The sequence below is a fragment of the Excalfactoria chinensis genome, chromosome 6, assembly GCF_039878825.1.
Source record: "Excalfactoria chinensis isolate bCotChi1 chromosome 6, bCotChi1.hap2, whole genome shotgun sequence".
Lineage (NCBI taxonomy): Eukaryota > Metazoa > Chordata > Aves > Galliformes > Phasianidae > Excalfactoria > Excalfactoria chinensis.
This window is the reverse complement of record NC_092830.1, coordinates 23,988,454-24,005,011: the sequence shown is the minus strand read 5'-3', so window position 1 is coordinate 24,005,011 and position 16,558 is coordinate 23,988,454. Positions and strand designations below refer to the sequence as shown.

At 36.0% G+C, this 16,558-nt stretch overlaps 1 protein-coding gene across 17 annotated transcripts in view; it reads right to left on the bottom strand.

Moving 5' to 3' along the window:
* Window positions 1-4,998: 4,998 nt before the first annotated feature.
* The window catches only part of CPEB3 (cytoplasmic polyadenylation element binding protein 3), a 111,688-nt gene continuing 100,128 nt past the window's right edge, over window positions 4,999-16,558 (bottom strand). For all 17 annotated transcript variants that reach the window (XM_072341019.1, XM_072341020.1, XM_072341029.1 and 14 more), the window contains 4 exons: window positions 14,478-14,596; window positions 13,058-13,172; window positions 11,020-11,201; window positions 4,999-8,175 (listed from right to left, as the gene is read on the bottom strand). In XM_072341019.1, coding sequence (XP_072197120.1) covers window positions 7,948-8,175; window positions 11,020-11,201; window positions 13,058-13,172; window positions 14,478-14,596 — 644 coding nt within the window. In that variant the 3' untranslated portion in view covers window positions 4,999-7,947. The remainder of the gene's footprint in view (window positions 8,176-11,019; window positions 11,202-13,057; window positions 13,173-14,477; window positions 14,597-16,558) is intronic.

Below are 16,558 nucleotides of genomic sequence, written 5' to 3'. Positions count from 1 at the left end.
TGTCCTATTTTTGGCATCACTTCTCAATAGCAAGGCCATTGTCACCTACCAGGTCTCATGTATCATCCAGAAACAAGAAGTGAGGAAAAAGACAGAAGCCTTTTTTTTCAAGTCCTCGTCATGGTGGGAATCATTATCTGTCTTCAGCAATGGCATCTTTGGTTCAGTGCATACAGAATTATGTTTCTATAAACAGTCCTATTTTATAGGTGCAATTAAGTAAACAAATGGGCTGGTAGAAGGTAACGATTTAGGGATTTCCTAAGCTAGAACATGTTTAGATAGGTTGTAACATAAATCATCAAGAATAATATTAATGTTTTATCTATAGATGGAATAGAGTAGAACAGAGTGAAAGGCAGAACATTTTCTGGTGGTGTCCCACTGAAGTCTGTAAGGCTTCTGTCTTTGAATTGGTAGAATCCGTCTGTCCTCTATCTTTAATGGCCTTGGCTATTATGTAACATTTTGATTAGCGAGTGATTTTACATTGATGTGTTCAACATATAAATTGGTTGTCATATTGGCTGCATGTTCTCAGTTTGTATGGTTTACCATCGCCAGATAAACCTTGCTTGCCCTGGGCAGATTCCTGTAAGCAGAGATAATTTTGAATGGGCATAATTTGCATGTGCACCTGGTGTATGCAACTCTGTCATGTTCATAACAGAACTGTGTGTTGGAAGGGTTCTACAAGTTATCAGTTACATCTTTAATGAAAAAGAAAAGAAAATGTTAAATATAGTTACTTGCTTTAAGATCCATTTCCCTGGGAGAGAGTGCAGCAGGTCTTCCTGTGTGCTCATGCTGCTTAGCTTTTGTGTTTATTTAGATCATGAGGAAAGCAGCTTATGGCTTGTAAGAGCTAAGCTTTACCTTTTCTACAGGTCTGTGCTTCTGGTTTGCTGCCTTGAGTAAGAAAAGTTTTATTGATTTAGCTTAGAAGTGTACCTAAACAGGCTTAGTACACAAGCTTCAGCACTCATACAGGTAGTTACTTCAGTTTAAGCCTAGCAAAAATAACACAAACAAGAAGCAGGACGGGTCATGCAGTCTTTTGTACTTTTGAAGTCCATTGCTTTAAATTAGTGAAAGCATTTTTATTATGAGTATTGCCTTGTCTGAGTCCAATGCTATCAACTGAAGAAGAAAAACTGACAGTACCTCACAAGTAGCATGGGGCGTTCTGTTAGAAATGCAGAGATGAAGGGTTGGGAATTACGGAATTATGTAGTATTACTGTTATGTAAAAAGTTTCAGTGAGGCTGCTGCAATTCTTCCAGCAATTTTCTCTGTAGTAGAGAATGGGAATAAAACTGAACTCAATTGTGACCAGAAGAATTTGGAGTGCCCTGCTTACATAGGAACTCTACAGCTGGAGGCTACAACACACAGCTTAAAACACATTAACTGGAAGCTATTTGTAAGAGCTTCCTTCTCAAATTTAAGCCTGGAGTAACCAGAAGTCGACAAGTTTTCATACATTATTTACTACTGGAATTTCTATTACAGATCACTGTCTTTTAAAACCACTTCTGGAAGAGCAGTCAGTAGACTGTTGTCCTCAGAGCTGTACTCATTCACTACCTGTTTAAAAGCAAGTCAGTGCCTGAACATTGTTTTCTATCTGGCATCCAAGCTTTCTGCTTTCATGCATGTAAGCTACTGCATGTGGTAATGTTAGGATAAACTGGCATAATGCATTTAATTTCTAGCATTGGAGTCAGTCTGTAATTTCTTGTACTGATAGTTCCAGCAGGCTGTGTTTTTGTACAGGTGTGAAAGAAAGCAGAGATATAAAACATGCACAATTCGTGTTGTATTTCCCCTCACCCCAGCATAGCAGAAGTCACAATTTACTCATGGAAGCATTCTGTGTTGTTCCAAACAGCTCTATTGCTGAGAGTTGATCATCTCCTATTCGTAGCACAGAAACCAGTAGCAACTAATATTGTAGTACTTTTTCTCCCTCAGTTTTTTTTCATCAATCTGTCCAATGTTTAGCTTGCAGCCTTCATTAAACTGCCAATTAGAAAACACTATGTAAGTTAAGAGGCAACTGTTAAATTCAGAGAAAGTAATTGAAAAAGCACTTGATACTGTTTTTGATAGGAAAAACCTACATTCTCAGAAATATTTCTATACTGTATATTGTCCTATTTTCCTTCAACTTAGCATAATAAACTTAGCTTAATAAGTTCTTAAAGGTGACTTTTCCGTTTTAGAAGAAAACGTAAGTGGACAGTGTACTCACAAAGTAATTGGGAAAGATGGTTTGTGTGCATACGAGTACAGTGTGTATGTGCTGAGCCTTATCTGGTGTAAAGTTGTACAACAGACAGAGGATATGGCATTTGGGTTTTTTTGTAGCTCACTTGCATTCCCCTCATACATACCCCAAGATTTCCTTAGCATGTGCAAAGGATGACAAGTGTCAGTACTTCATACAACTATATTTAATAAGTTATTACAGAAAAAAATAAAGTCCAAACTACAAAGTTTAAGCAGTTGTAAGCAATAGCAGCATTAAGCTCCATGTTTAGTCACAGTACTGCAGTTCCATACAAGCATTAGTCCAAGCCAAAAAGGAAGAAGCCTTGTTAGAATTACTAGCAAAAACAATCTAAGAGAACATGTAATAAAAGATACAGTACATTTAAAATTAGTTGAAAAACAAGTACAGAGATCTTAGCTGTGAATGCGCTAAAAGTTATGTCCATTACTTTGACAGTAAAAGTACAAATATCTAATACTTGATACCCCAACAGAACTACATCCAGGAAAAAAAATTCTAAAAGGAAAGAAACAAAATGACCTCTTATTAGCACCCTCATTTTTCACGTACTGCTAAACTTTTTCTCATTTATATTTGAGTGTACCAGAATTATGTGAGCAATGTGATTTCTGACCAGCTACCCATTTGGGGGTATAGACAGTAGTGTCACTAACATGAATATCAAATACTCTGTGGTATGACTGAACACTATAGCAGCTGAGATAAGAAGTTTGCTTAAAAAAAGGAAAAGAGAGAGAAAAGGAAGGAAAAGAAAAGGGGTTGAACTGACATCATACAAACTAGTGTAAAAGCAACTACATACAAGCCAGATTAAACAAAAGAGACGTTTCTACATATCTGTGACTAATCTTTCACTCATACCTTGCAAGTAGAGATGTCACAATACTGAAATATTAACATGGGAGCTTTTCCCAGTTAAGCGCCTTTTTTTTTTTTTTTTTTTTTTTTTTTTTTAAACTACTCTAACAGTGAAATCCGCAAAGTTATTTGCTAACTGCATATTTGCAATACAGTTTGTTTTAGCCCATGCCTTGCTAGCAGGCTATAAAATACAAGCATGTAGGCAGAAATATAAGCATAAACTTTGTACCACTTAGCAGGAATTATTTATTCCCTCTTCATTCCTTAATCTCCTTTGTTTTCAATTTGTGTACATTCCAACCAGTAGTACCTAATTTGAGTCTAAATTTTACTTCACTATTTGATCTAGTCTATACATTACTTACAGAACTGAACACACAGAGGATACACAACAGGCCGACTCTGGACAGGGTCTTTCCACAAGTTACAGATGAGCCACTCTAACACTGGCATAAGTTAGTCTAAAACGCCATCAGTAACTTGGAGTAGTTGTTTTGTCCAGAGAATGTCACTGTATGCCCTGTTTACGCAACACCAGTTTCAGTCTGGATTCATTTAGGTGACAGAACAGTCACTGGCATCGGGAAGGGGTTTCTCCTGGCTGCATAAGAAAACAAAGGTGATGTAAATGGACATGAAGTTTTGATGTTGCATTTGGTATTGCCAACACAATAGAAAAAAAAAAAAGGACAAAGACACAGGAGAGTCGGAGAAGAACAGAGAAAGACAAAGAAGCTGAACTAATGTTCAGACGTGGTGGCAATATGGGTTACTGCATTGCTACCAGGAAATGGACGTACGTTATTCCGTATTAACTAGGCAGCTACCAACACTGTGTGGTAACTTCATTAGAAAATGATGTGGGTACCTACAGTCTGCTCCATGCTGCCACTGATAAATGTATGCAAGAAGGAAGTTGTGTAGGAAAGGGTCATTTTAGTTCATAACTAACAGGGTGGCAAAAATACAATGAAGAATATATATTTTAGAGATTCAGTCTAAGACTATCAAAAGAGTTTTGGAAAGTTAATGACAAGAACAGTAATGGAGCATTACGCTGAATGGGCAGGGTCAAAAACCCATCATTTCAATAGATTTAGTTAACTGTAACGGCAGTCATATTGAATCAACACTGGTGGTGTATAAATCTAGACAGCGAACTGGTACTGTGACATCCCTATTATCTCCCTAAATCATTTTGATAAAGGAAAAGGCTTTTCAAAATATCACATCTTTTCTGCTTCATTCTGTCATTTTATTGCCCAATTCTTTGTTACAATTTTCCAATCGCTTTACATAACCAACCGTTTCATCATTGCCACACTATTGTAAACCACATCAGCAAGTTAATACATAAAGCTTTGCATTTCAAAAAACTAGACACTTTAGTAACAATATTACAAAGATTTTAGCTTCAAAAATAACTGAAAATGAAAAAAATAAACTTTTAAAGAATTAGCATCATAAAATTAATTTATTCCAAGTAAAAATACAAAATAATATTAATGACATTGACCAGATATGAAAGTCTCTCCCAGAAACAACTATATTAATGGTTGAGAAAGCACTCCTTAAAGAAAATACGAAATAAAAATGAAAAATATGTAAATATGTTTAATTTTTTTCTTAGCAAAAAATCTTTCTAAAAATAACAATGAAAATTTGTCTCAGTACAAAGGCTACATTACTATTGAAAAAATACCAGCATGAAGAAAAGGTACATATTTGACAGTAGAAAAATGATTTTAGTGAATCACAATGTCTAAAGTCTGCAATGAAAATAAATCTGCAATAAAGATTTATGCCTTTTTTCTTTTCATTTTTCTTTTTTTTTTTTTTTTATACAAACAGTACAAACAGTATTGCACATAACAACAAATAGTCGAGGTTAGGTTAGCCTTCAAAAAATCGACTAGTTCAAGTCTCACGTCAGAAAAGGCCACAATAGGACCTGTTGTACCCAGGGGCTTCTTAGTCAAGTTGCAGTTCAGAACTCCATATTTTAAAAAATAACTTTTTTTTTGAAGGACCCTCTTTGAATAATAACATATTAACAACTCAGGGGCACATTCATTTACAAAACAAAAGGGAGCATGTTATAATTTAATAAACTAAAAAAAGTTCTCTTTAAAAAAATACAAACAGAAGAACTCTCACAATTCTGGTCAGTCGTGCATAATCACACTTGATTATAAATATACAAATTAAGGGAAAATATTTTTTTCCACCTTCTATTCACAACTTTCAGCACCAAATGGAGTTTGTTTGCAGCTGTTTTTCACGATAATTTTGTTTTTAATTTAACCCAACGTTACGCTGTATTGTACATCTTCCAGCTTCTCTCTTTCTCTCACTCTTTCTTTCTCTCTCTCACTCTATCACACTCTCTGGGGGTTTGTTTGTACATGAAAGAGGGGTATTTCTTCAAAAAGGTTTGCTTCGTTCACATCATTAGGTAGATTTCTGTAGGTTAGCTATGATCTTTAATATTACAGTTATAAAGCTCTAACTTCATTTTCAAAAAAACTCAAATAAGCATGAAAAAAATAAAGTTACCCATCTGTTAAATCATTTTTTCTTGCAGAATTAAATTAATATATATTTTTCTGAATAAACTTACTTAGAAAATATCATTTTCTTTCCTATATTTCAAAATTGAGGTATTGCAAAAGATCATGTCAGTCAGAAAGCATGCCTTTTTCTTTAAAAAAAATCATCAGCCGACTGTTGAAAACTGTCTAGATACAAAAAGTAGTGCATAACAAAATGTCTTGTACAGATGAAAAAAAACAGAAAAGACACCTGGGCTGGGAAAAGCAATATCACAAAAATGCCCAGAAGGAACCTCAAAAGGGATAATTAGAATTAGCATCTTAAACCAGTAAAAAACTATTTTTTCTTTTTTTTTTTTTTTCTTCAAAAACAGAAAAGTTCCTTTCAAAGCCAATACTCGCAACTAAACACTGGGAAAAACAGCTCACTAAATTAGACACAAACGAGGACATCACGACAAACAAAACCCAGAACATTTAAATCTACTGTGCGGTGTCATACCCAGTCAGATTGTCCCCAGAACTGCAAAAACAAAGGAAAAAATAAAAGAAAAGAATAGCGTACACATTCTCACAATCATTAGTTTACCGAGTGTGTTTATATTTATATGCTATCTGCAGCCCCATAGTTCATGCTAAAAAAATGTCCACTGTGTTAGCAGGTCTTAATTGTGTTCAAGCTTCACAGGATACATCCAGGGATTAGAGAGATAACGCCACATCCACAGAGCAGACATCTCATGTTACTTTGATACGCAGACATTTCTTTAGCACCACTTCTTTTTCTAACTTTCTTAAATGTGCCTAGTTTATTAGTTTGACAGACTATCTAATTGGTAGTGTATGTATGCTAGTATGAGCTCTTTGGTTTTCTGGACAAAGTCTGCAACTACATAACTGGTGCAAGCGTTAGGAGAGAGATTGTAACTAAGAGCTCATTTCTGTTTATGTACCTGTTATGAACTGTCAAGAGTGTGTTAATGTCGGATACAGAGGCTTTAACAGTTAAGTTTGATCACAGTACTAGACATAATCACCTTACTATATAAAATAAATTGCACGATATATAACAGAGCACCGCAAAGTACTTCATCTACCATCCACAAATTTGTTTTATGAATATCCTACAGCTAGTTTTTATATTTCTTGTAGTATAGGTCATTCTGTAATGGGCTGATCCTAATTTCAGAAGCATTACATTTACTGAGGCATGCCTTCCTCCAGTCAGTAATCAGTTTTTTCTCTTTGTTACTCAATATTTTGTCACCTAAGTAGACTCGTAATTTGTGCATTGTGGGCAGGTTTTATATTAGACATATAAAATTTATTGCATGCAGCAACCTGATTAAGTAAACATGCAGTCAAAAAATATTGACCTTCCTTGGAAGCTTTTCTGTATGCTATACTGATCTCCTTTCAGCAGCCATCACTATTTTAATCACATATTCATTTTTTAATTGATACCCTAGCCTGAATAGAGTATTATGGTATTAGTAATACCATTTTAATAGCAGCAAAAGCTATTGCAGCATACATTTACGTAACACTAAAAGACCTAACAAAACAACAACAACAAAAAAAAGAAAAAAAAGAAAAAAAAGAAAAACCTTCTGCAAAACAAAAGAAAAAAAAAAGTCTGATCCAGCTTATGAGGTATCATCCTTACAAGTCAAAAATGGAGAGCAACTAAAGGCTTATTTTCTTTAAGGGTTATTACTACTCTAAATGACCCAAACTAACGATTGCGGAATATCTGTTTAAGTTTTTGCTACATCTGCCACCTACTTGTGAATATTACCTTTGGTAAGTCATCTGCTAGGGGCAAGTCTACATTTCTGAAAATAAGTGCATGCTCCAGTTTAAAAATAAAAATAACTATAATTATAATAAAAAAATCTTCATCACATACACATCAACCCAGTGAAGGCTGATGAGAATGGCAGTCTACATAATGTCACTAGTGACAAGTCTTGTGTAGGAAATTAAGGTACCAAGCAGATGTTTGTGTGAATCAAAGTGCAAAATCAGTACAGTTACACTCTGCCGGTTTGTATTATACTGGACACTGAGTTCAGTAATGTGACTGTAAATAATAATAATAGTAATAAAAAGACCCATATCTTCATTAAAGTCGAGGACGAATGCACAAATTTCCAGAACACTAAGCCCTGAGGCAGCGCTCTCTTTTTCCCTCGATTTTATCTACTCCAGTACTTGTTGCTGGGGGAGGCCTGGGGTTCAGCTCCAGCGGAACGGCACGTGGCGGGGTCGGTCACCTCCCTCCTTTACCAGTGGTTTGTGGAACTCTCGCCCAGCACGAGAGTGTATGCTTGCCCAGCAGTATTCACAGTAATACTGCAAACAGGTAACGTTGGCACAAAAGAATGGAGCAAATTTTCCACCACAGCGAGTGCCTTGGCATTCATCACACATCTGATCATCCAGCACATATGGCTTCACTTCCACCTGCATCAAGAGAGAGAAATAACTGTAAGTAGATTACACAGTTTTGCTAAGTATGAATAGAAGGAACAATTTTTTTTTTAATTCTTTTGACTCTGTAGAAGGCTTCAAACTGATGCTGGATTAACCCAAAGGGCTCAGCAGGTAGATTTCCAAGCCAACCAGATTACTTGTCAGAAAATCTCAAGGAGCACCATACTTAGATAGCGAGTCAATGTTCTTAGGAAAGTACTCAGATCAAAGTATGGCAAAAATAGTGCCCCGAGGATTTTGCAGCTGGGAAGCTTCCAGCTGTGAATAAGTTGTTACAAGGGCAGAGCAAGAGAGAGCTGCACGTATGAAGGAAGCTGACTGAGGAAAACAAACCTGTGTTTCTAAACTTCAGAGTTGAGTCTGATGAGCTCCAGAGGTGGTTTTTTTTTTTGGTGTTGGTTGCTTTTTGTGAACTGCAAAAATGCAGGACCAAACTAACTGATGGAGAAATGATTCACATTAAACAAAATTAAATGCACCAGTGTTAAACACCCTGCTTTATGCTTGCAAAAATCACCAAGTTTTGTGTTTAGCTCTAGAAACGTGGTAAGATTTCAGAGTTGTTGTAACTGTGGCCTTGCAATCGATCACAAGTAAGATGGAGCAGTGGACTACTGTCCTTGTCTCAGTTGTAAACATCCAAGGACAGGGATGTTGTTGTTGTCTTGAAGAGCACCTGTGCCAACCACAGCAGTACTTGGTGTGTGTGACCAGGCACTGCCATAATGCTACTACAGGAACTGACAGCATGCAAGTTTTCTCCTGTTTCTGTTCCTCTGAATCATGGCATTTAAATGTAAATAACATTTCAATTGACTGTTTATTTCTTCTGGAGAAGTCAGTAGTTTGTGCGTGTGTAATACGTCGCTGCGATACTATTTATAACGTGTTTAAGTTCAGTTAGCTACATTTAGAAAAAGACTTAGAAAAAGATGAGATATGCATACTTAGTAAATAGGTTTTTAGTAAATAGTTTTGCTGTAACAAAGTCCATTTACTGCATGGAAAATTTGACCACAGTAACTACTCTTGAAGGATTACAATATTAGACACAGAACAAAGCAGTAAGCTGAAAAACAAGAAACTTGCACAGAAATACTTAAGGTGAATTTTACTTCTATTTGTCAACAAATGCTACTTATTTGAAGTAAAGCTTATATGGTGAGCGATATCTATGGTTTATGGTACTGATAGAACAGTTGTGTCATTTTTAATTACACCGTGCTGCTGATATGACACTGAAGATGTCTGCATCTCAGATACCGTGCCATTGTCTCAAATGAAATTGGAAGAAAGCGGGTCCAATGTCCAGCATATCTCTAGATCTCCATATGCTCACATTTCCAAAATGTGACTCGTGAAGTTCTGAAATAGACTCTCACTTCTTGTTTCCATTACTAGTGAAATAGTTTTAAGAATGGGTACGGTACAATTCTGAGATTTCAATCTATTGTATATAAAAATCTGAGGACAGAATTAAGTGAATTCCTGCTTCTTTAAACTCATGGACAGACCTACATTGAAAACATATAAAAGACTATGAAGTAAGCTTAAATTCTCAGTCAACCATCTGGGATGAATTCTTGGTGTTGGAAACAATTATCAACTAGTATCAGTTGTGGATGTGTCTTAAAAGCTTAGGGATAGAACAGGTTTTCAAGCACAAGTGATACATAAACCTCAAAGGATTTAACCCTCCCAAATTCATTTTGTTAGACTCCCAGTAGAAACTGTAAGGATTCAGCAAACAAAAAGGACAAAGGAACAGCCTCATCTTAGATAAAATCACAACATGCAGTAGCATCACAGACATAGTTTGAGGAGATGTAACTGTGACCTCATCTCATCTGACAACAACAACAAACAGTCCGCATTTTTAAAGAGAAACTAAAACCAGTTTGGACTGTGCTCTGCAGGTGTGTTTTTAACTACATATTGCATATAATGGATGTTCTCATTACCCATCAAGCTGGCTCTTAACAAACAATTCATAATAGATTAGGTAGAAAAACAGCCATCCCTATTGTTATACATACCAGCACTGCATGTTATATGTTCTTCTGAATAATTTTAAATGCTAAGTCCTCAAAAGCTTGGGTGCTATTTGTGTGTGTAATTAAGAGATGAAAACAAAGTCTGAAGATATATGATCTGGAAATTAAGTAACTCAGAAATTAATTCAACTCAGAATTTAGTAATTAGTAATTTCATCCCCTACTTGGAAAACCCTTACAGTCCACAGACAGGAAAAAAAAAAAAGGTAGCAACACCTCATTCTTTTTCCCCTCCCATTTACTCATCAAGCATTTTTTGGCGTCTTATTTTGGTTAATACCCAATATTTTGAGGTCATCATTTCCTATTATTCCTACAAATACATTCCTACCTGCATTGGGGAATTTTAAGGCTAGGCATACACTGTGGAGAGAAAAAGCTGCCTAACTGCAGAGCAGCCATAAACGAAACAAGTAGCCAGAAGCCACATTGATAGCCAGAAATAAAACATGCTGATGCATAACAAGGAAACGACAAAAGCTCAAAAGAAGGTGGGTTAATTCAACAGCGCTTGACCTTTAGAAGTCAAAACATAAAAGATGAGACTAAACTGAGTTTACCACCAACTATTTTCTAGTTTCAGCGTTAAAATTGTTACTTGGGATGTTTAAATTCTACTTTTTCCACTATACTCTAAACAATTAAAAATTATACACTGTAGGACAGAAGTTATTGTTCTCTAACACAGTATTAGTGTAAGGATGTTTTTAATCTTTGTGCAGTTTTATTAGTAACAATCATTTCATACCATTTTACTTACCCGTTTATCAATGTCATTGTGTTGGAGCTGGACAAAGCGAGCACTGATAGCAGCAATATAGCTCTGCTGATTAGAGAAAGCCACTCTGCCAGCACCTTTTGGATACTTCAACTCTGGGTCTGTATCAATGCCAGCATAGCAGACACCTCCATATAAACGGTCCATAATCATTGCCAATTCAACTGCAAGAAGGCAATTTAAAAATATGGATTCAACATAAATGGTTTGCTGGATTCAAAAGTAGCGGTATTTGCCTTAGTGAGCCTGTATTCCAACGTCTAAATTAGCAAACCTACAGATTGGTTTTAAACAGCTTGAAACAACTGCATAGAAATTACAGTAAAATATAAAGAAAAAACAGACAAAGTGAAACTTGCTGTGATTGAACTGTAGAAAGAACACACCTTGTTAGAACAGGCATCTGTTCAACTTTTCTCAAATTTATCATACAGCAAATTGATCATACAGCAAAGAACTGAAGGAAATGGAGAAGAGGCACGTAAAGTGTGCAAAGGCGTATGGTTGCTGAGCCATTTTCTCTCTATAAGCTGATAGTGACAGAACTTTGATGAAGAACAAACCCTTGCAAAGCAAGGCACTGGAATCTGCCAAGTCAATGATTTATTTATTTTTTTTAATGCCAGTGTATGAAAACCCCTTGATGGCAAGTTAAAATTAAGAGATCTGAGCTGAAAGGAAAAGGTTATTGTATTTAAACCATTGAAATTCTCACAAAACTTGTTAGCCACATATAGAATAGAGACAATTATTAAACTGAATATGTTCAATAAATTAAACATGCATTTGTATAAACAAGTGTCACATTAAGGAAAGACCAAATGCTAATTTGTCCATTTGCAACAAGCAAACAAATGTCTGACCCATTTCACCAAACTTATACTCCAGACAGGAAGGGAGAACTGCCTCCACAGCATACAGACTAAAATATTCTTTGGCTTTCCTGCCATTTGTAACCATTATTTAGGTAATGATCCCAGAACAGTCTGGAATAAACAAGAGGTTTTAAAAGCATTTTAAACAATTCCAGCAAGTTGCTCTTGCCAACATACAGAGAATATATATGGTTCCAGGAGGAGGAGACCACACGGTGTTCAGACATCTTACATAAAGCGTCTGTATGAGACCTTGAAAGTTGCAAACAAGAAGAACTAGAAGCTGACTGCCTGCTTTGGAGAATGTATCTGTTTTCAAATGTAATGCAAAAACAATCTATGAAAGGCCAAATGACTTTCATGAGTTTTGTGAAGTGCTAAAATTAGACACGAGGTGATGTTTAATTGTTATCATTTACATAATTCTCTCTTACAATTATGCCTTATTTTAAGATGGTGAGGAAAATGGAAGCTGCCAAGAAACCTGGGCTAGGAGAAATCTTCCTGAGAGCGATTACTGAGGATCTTGCATACAGCTTCCCAGAGAATTATGGATAAGACTGGGCTTGGAAGAAAGAGAAAGCAAGGAGTTACAGTTGTATGGGTTAGGAGTACGTCTGGAAAGTGGCCTTCAATATGGAGTGGGGCTACAAGAGAACTGGACAGGGAGAAATCTTTCTTCTGAACACAAACTGAGGCCTCATCCATAGCTCCACAGGAAAGTTAGAGTTGGGGTCAGAAAAAGGGAGAAATTATAGAGTTGGAAAGGAGCTTGGAGAAGTTTATATTCTAGTCAAAGGGCAGGGAAACTCATCTGCAACTCAGCAAGCAAATCAGGGTTAGGATTAAGATGGTGGATGTATATAGAACATCAGCCAATTTCTGTATATCGTACAAATTGAGGAAAACTGTTTCTGTTTATTATCCAAATGAGTAATCAATTTAGAAGATTAAAAAATCAGGTTTTGTATTTTGTAGACAAAAATAAATTGACCAACTTAAAAAATAAGCTATGATCTTAAGAAAATGCAGGATATATTTTCTGCTCTATTTCTTCTACACATACTGTACATCTTTTCTTCTTTTAAAGTTTCCTGCTTAATCTGAAAATCCCATTATATGCCCTGCATTTCCCTTCTACTCACCAGCTCGGAGGGGCCGCGGAACTCCTCCAACAAAAATAGTTTTCCTTGGGTCCAAAGGCTGAGACCCATCCATCACAAAGTCACTGTCACTTAGGTTCCAAGGTCGAATTTGCACCTGCAAAGGGAATTAGAGATTATTTTCAGCTGAGGAAGTTGACAACTCAAAATAAAGAAAAAGTTACTAAATTATACTCTAATTAACAATATAATTTTAATTTAGCAAAAGTAGTGAATCAGTGGCACGAGCACTAAAATGCCACGATCGTAGCTTATCCAAGTGTTTGAGAGGAAGTGGACAATTAATTTATCACCTCTAGAGGCCAGGCTTGAGTTAAATTTTTCATCATAGCCAACTCTCCTGCCTCATTCTTTCCCTGCCCCCAACTGCCATTTATAACAAGCAATCTGAGAAAGGACTTCCAGAACGTTTTATCACCTGTGTATAATTACAGATGGAGTTTGGACTTCACATTCAAGGAACCACACATTTTTAAGCACAGATAAATGGGAAGAGATAAATTTCTGTGCTTGGATAGAAAAAGAGTTTATTTTGAAAGCGCAGTTGCTCACTTCCATTACACAATGAGCAATACAGCTGAGGAGAAATCTTCAAACTATGCAGAAAGAAACTGCCCTGCAGTCATTGGGATACAAAGCTGCTCATATCTGCTATCTCTTCGGGTACATGCACACACTGACTCTGTGTTGTAATATTAGATTGTTCACTTATCTGTGTAAGCTTATTAAATAGTGTTTTAAGAAGGCAGAATATTTTTACCTAGTTATATTTATTCGTAGTTTCCATCTAATCTGTATGTACCTACAGCCATGAGAAAGACTAGCTTTGAAAAGTATTAGAGATGTTAACAATAGAAACAAGATACCATATGTTCTGCTGTAGCTTTCTGCATTACTTGTGTCTACCCTTCAGTTTATACATGGTAAATTGGACCTACCTGAGTTATAAATTCCCTGGTTATTGCATTCAGGACAAGTAATAATTAAGAACCATAATTGATTACAGGGGATATTTGAAACTACCTGGTATTTAATGGAGGAAAAGAAGAGGATGTAGTTAAATTTTTTCATTTCACTGCTTAAAGCTTTCTTTCAAATAACACAGAGTGAAAATTGCTCACTCTAATTGTTTTATAACTAACATTGCAAAAGGATGCAAACTCCTGTGAGACACCAGAAGTACCAAATATAAAAGTTAATTGAACGTCACATTTATCAGAAAGAAGCAAATGTTCAAACCGTGTTACGCTGATACAGAAAGTCAATTCAGTGTAACATCAAGGGCAGCAGCAGGAAGTGGACAAGTCAATTAACAGTAAGTATTTATTTATTTATTTGACTGAAAAGAGTAACAGCACACGGGTCAGCGGCCAGTGTAGGTGCCATGGCATAAGCTACTTACTGGTTTATCCTTAATTGTGGGACTTGACACACACAGGTAAAGTTTCCCATCTTCTTCCAGACAGGCATCTATCAGAGCTTGTACTGAGCTTTCTTCCTGGAACAGCAGGAAGGCATAACCTTGGAGAGGATAAAGGCGGAAGAGAAAAGAACAGGTTCATTTATAAAACTTAAATTAAAAAAAAAAAAAAAAAAAAAAAAAAAAAAAAAAGCAACCCACCAAAAGAATAAAATATAAGAATGACACGTAACTCAAAGTTTATTGTCATAGATTTAAATTCACCTAATATGTCATACTCTTATCCAGTGCTGATTTCAGAATGGAGAAGAGGATGCTTTCAGGATATGACTATGTCCATTTATTTAATGATTTGAGAGAGAACATAGGCTGGTAAACAAAGGGTTCTTCTTATCCTTATTATCCAGCCAATGGTTACATGCTGGTATCGGTGCTTATGATCTCACAATGGGAGTATGGAATTTCTGCTTATTATATACAAAGAATAAATATTAGGGGGAAAAAAGGTCAAAAAAGCATATAGACAAACAGATAAATAACCAGTTCAGGACAGAGCTGCTAACACCATAAAAATATAAATGATGACTATTTACTTATGCTACACATTTGCTTTGTAAGTACAAGTTATTTCTAAACAAAATCACGGGACTGTGCACCGTCAGGTGAGATTTTCCATCACTTACCTGGAACAAATTTGTACACTTTCGTAGGCATTTTAAAACTGTGAAGTCTGAAGTTATGAAACACTGAGAACATTCAAGAACAGTCATTCCAAAAGGAGGTTATCAGTACTTCACCTCACCAACCACAAACATGCTGTTAACAAGACACTGTGACACACTACAGTCAAGAGTTAACTTTAGCAGAGTACATCAAGAAATAAGACAAACTTGACACAGTACAAAGTAAATCTTTAGAGAGCTGCTCAATTAAACTCTGCAAGGATTTAAATCTGAAAGAAAGAAAAAAAAAAAAAAGCTTACCTAACAACAACAAACTAGAGTGAAAAAGAATGGCATTTGTTGCATTTTATGATGAGTCTTGCTGTTGTTATTTAATATTTAATTACAGCAGATCAAAAGGAAGAAGAAAGTCCAATAAACATTACTCCAAGTGATTCCAAATTTTAGGACTCAAAATTAGGCAGTAAAACTAAGTGTGTGTTGCATTCAATGCTCTTCTGAATGCAGCTATCAATAAAGCTTGCTTCAGTTTTAAAGATTTGACCCAAGCAATCACATTTTGCCACATCAGAAGTAAACTAACTCAGCACATGCCACGGTGAGCAGAAGCATTTAAAGATCAGCTGCTAAGCAGAATGCAGCTGCCACACTGAAAAGGGCTTTCTATCCTGCGTGCTCTTTTGCTCCATAATCAGCACAAATTGTTTTTGTCACCGACTGTGAACACACTGCTTTGACCTTTCTGATCTGGCACCTGCATGTCTTACAGGCTACATCTTTTCAAAAGATCTCCAGCAATTAGAAGCAGCTGGAGTTTAAGGAAGGACTGCAAGACTTTGTCTGCCTAAGACTCACCTGAGCACCCACCCCATGGTACTCTGCATTTACATTATGACAACTGTTGGTGTAGCTTTACAGAGCCTGTTTGCTATTAAAAGAGTTGTAACTTACCCTAACCTTGCAGTTTTGAGTGAATATTTTTGGTATGTCTGTTTCAATATATGCTGCACAACTCTGATTTATTAGAAAATGAAAAATGAATAAGACATTGCAAAAGCATTTTTCTCTACAGAGTATTATCTGCCATATTTCCTCTTTCCCTATCATCTCTACTTCTGTGGGACTTCTGTATGACTGGTTGTTTTCAGAGGCATAACCAAAAGTGTTAGCAGTAGAACTTCACTTATTTCAAACTGTTATAATCTTAAACCAGCAAAATATCTGGAGTTTCTTTAGCTTGAAGCAAAGATCAAGATTGATAAATGTGTTTTTGGCTCATTCACTTAGCATAAACATGGAAAACAGCTTGAAACACTTCTTTCTCCTATGGAACTTTCCCAAGGTATTCTGGGCCACAGCAAAAAGTTACACCAGGAGTAG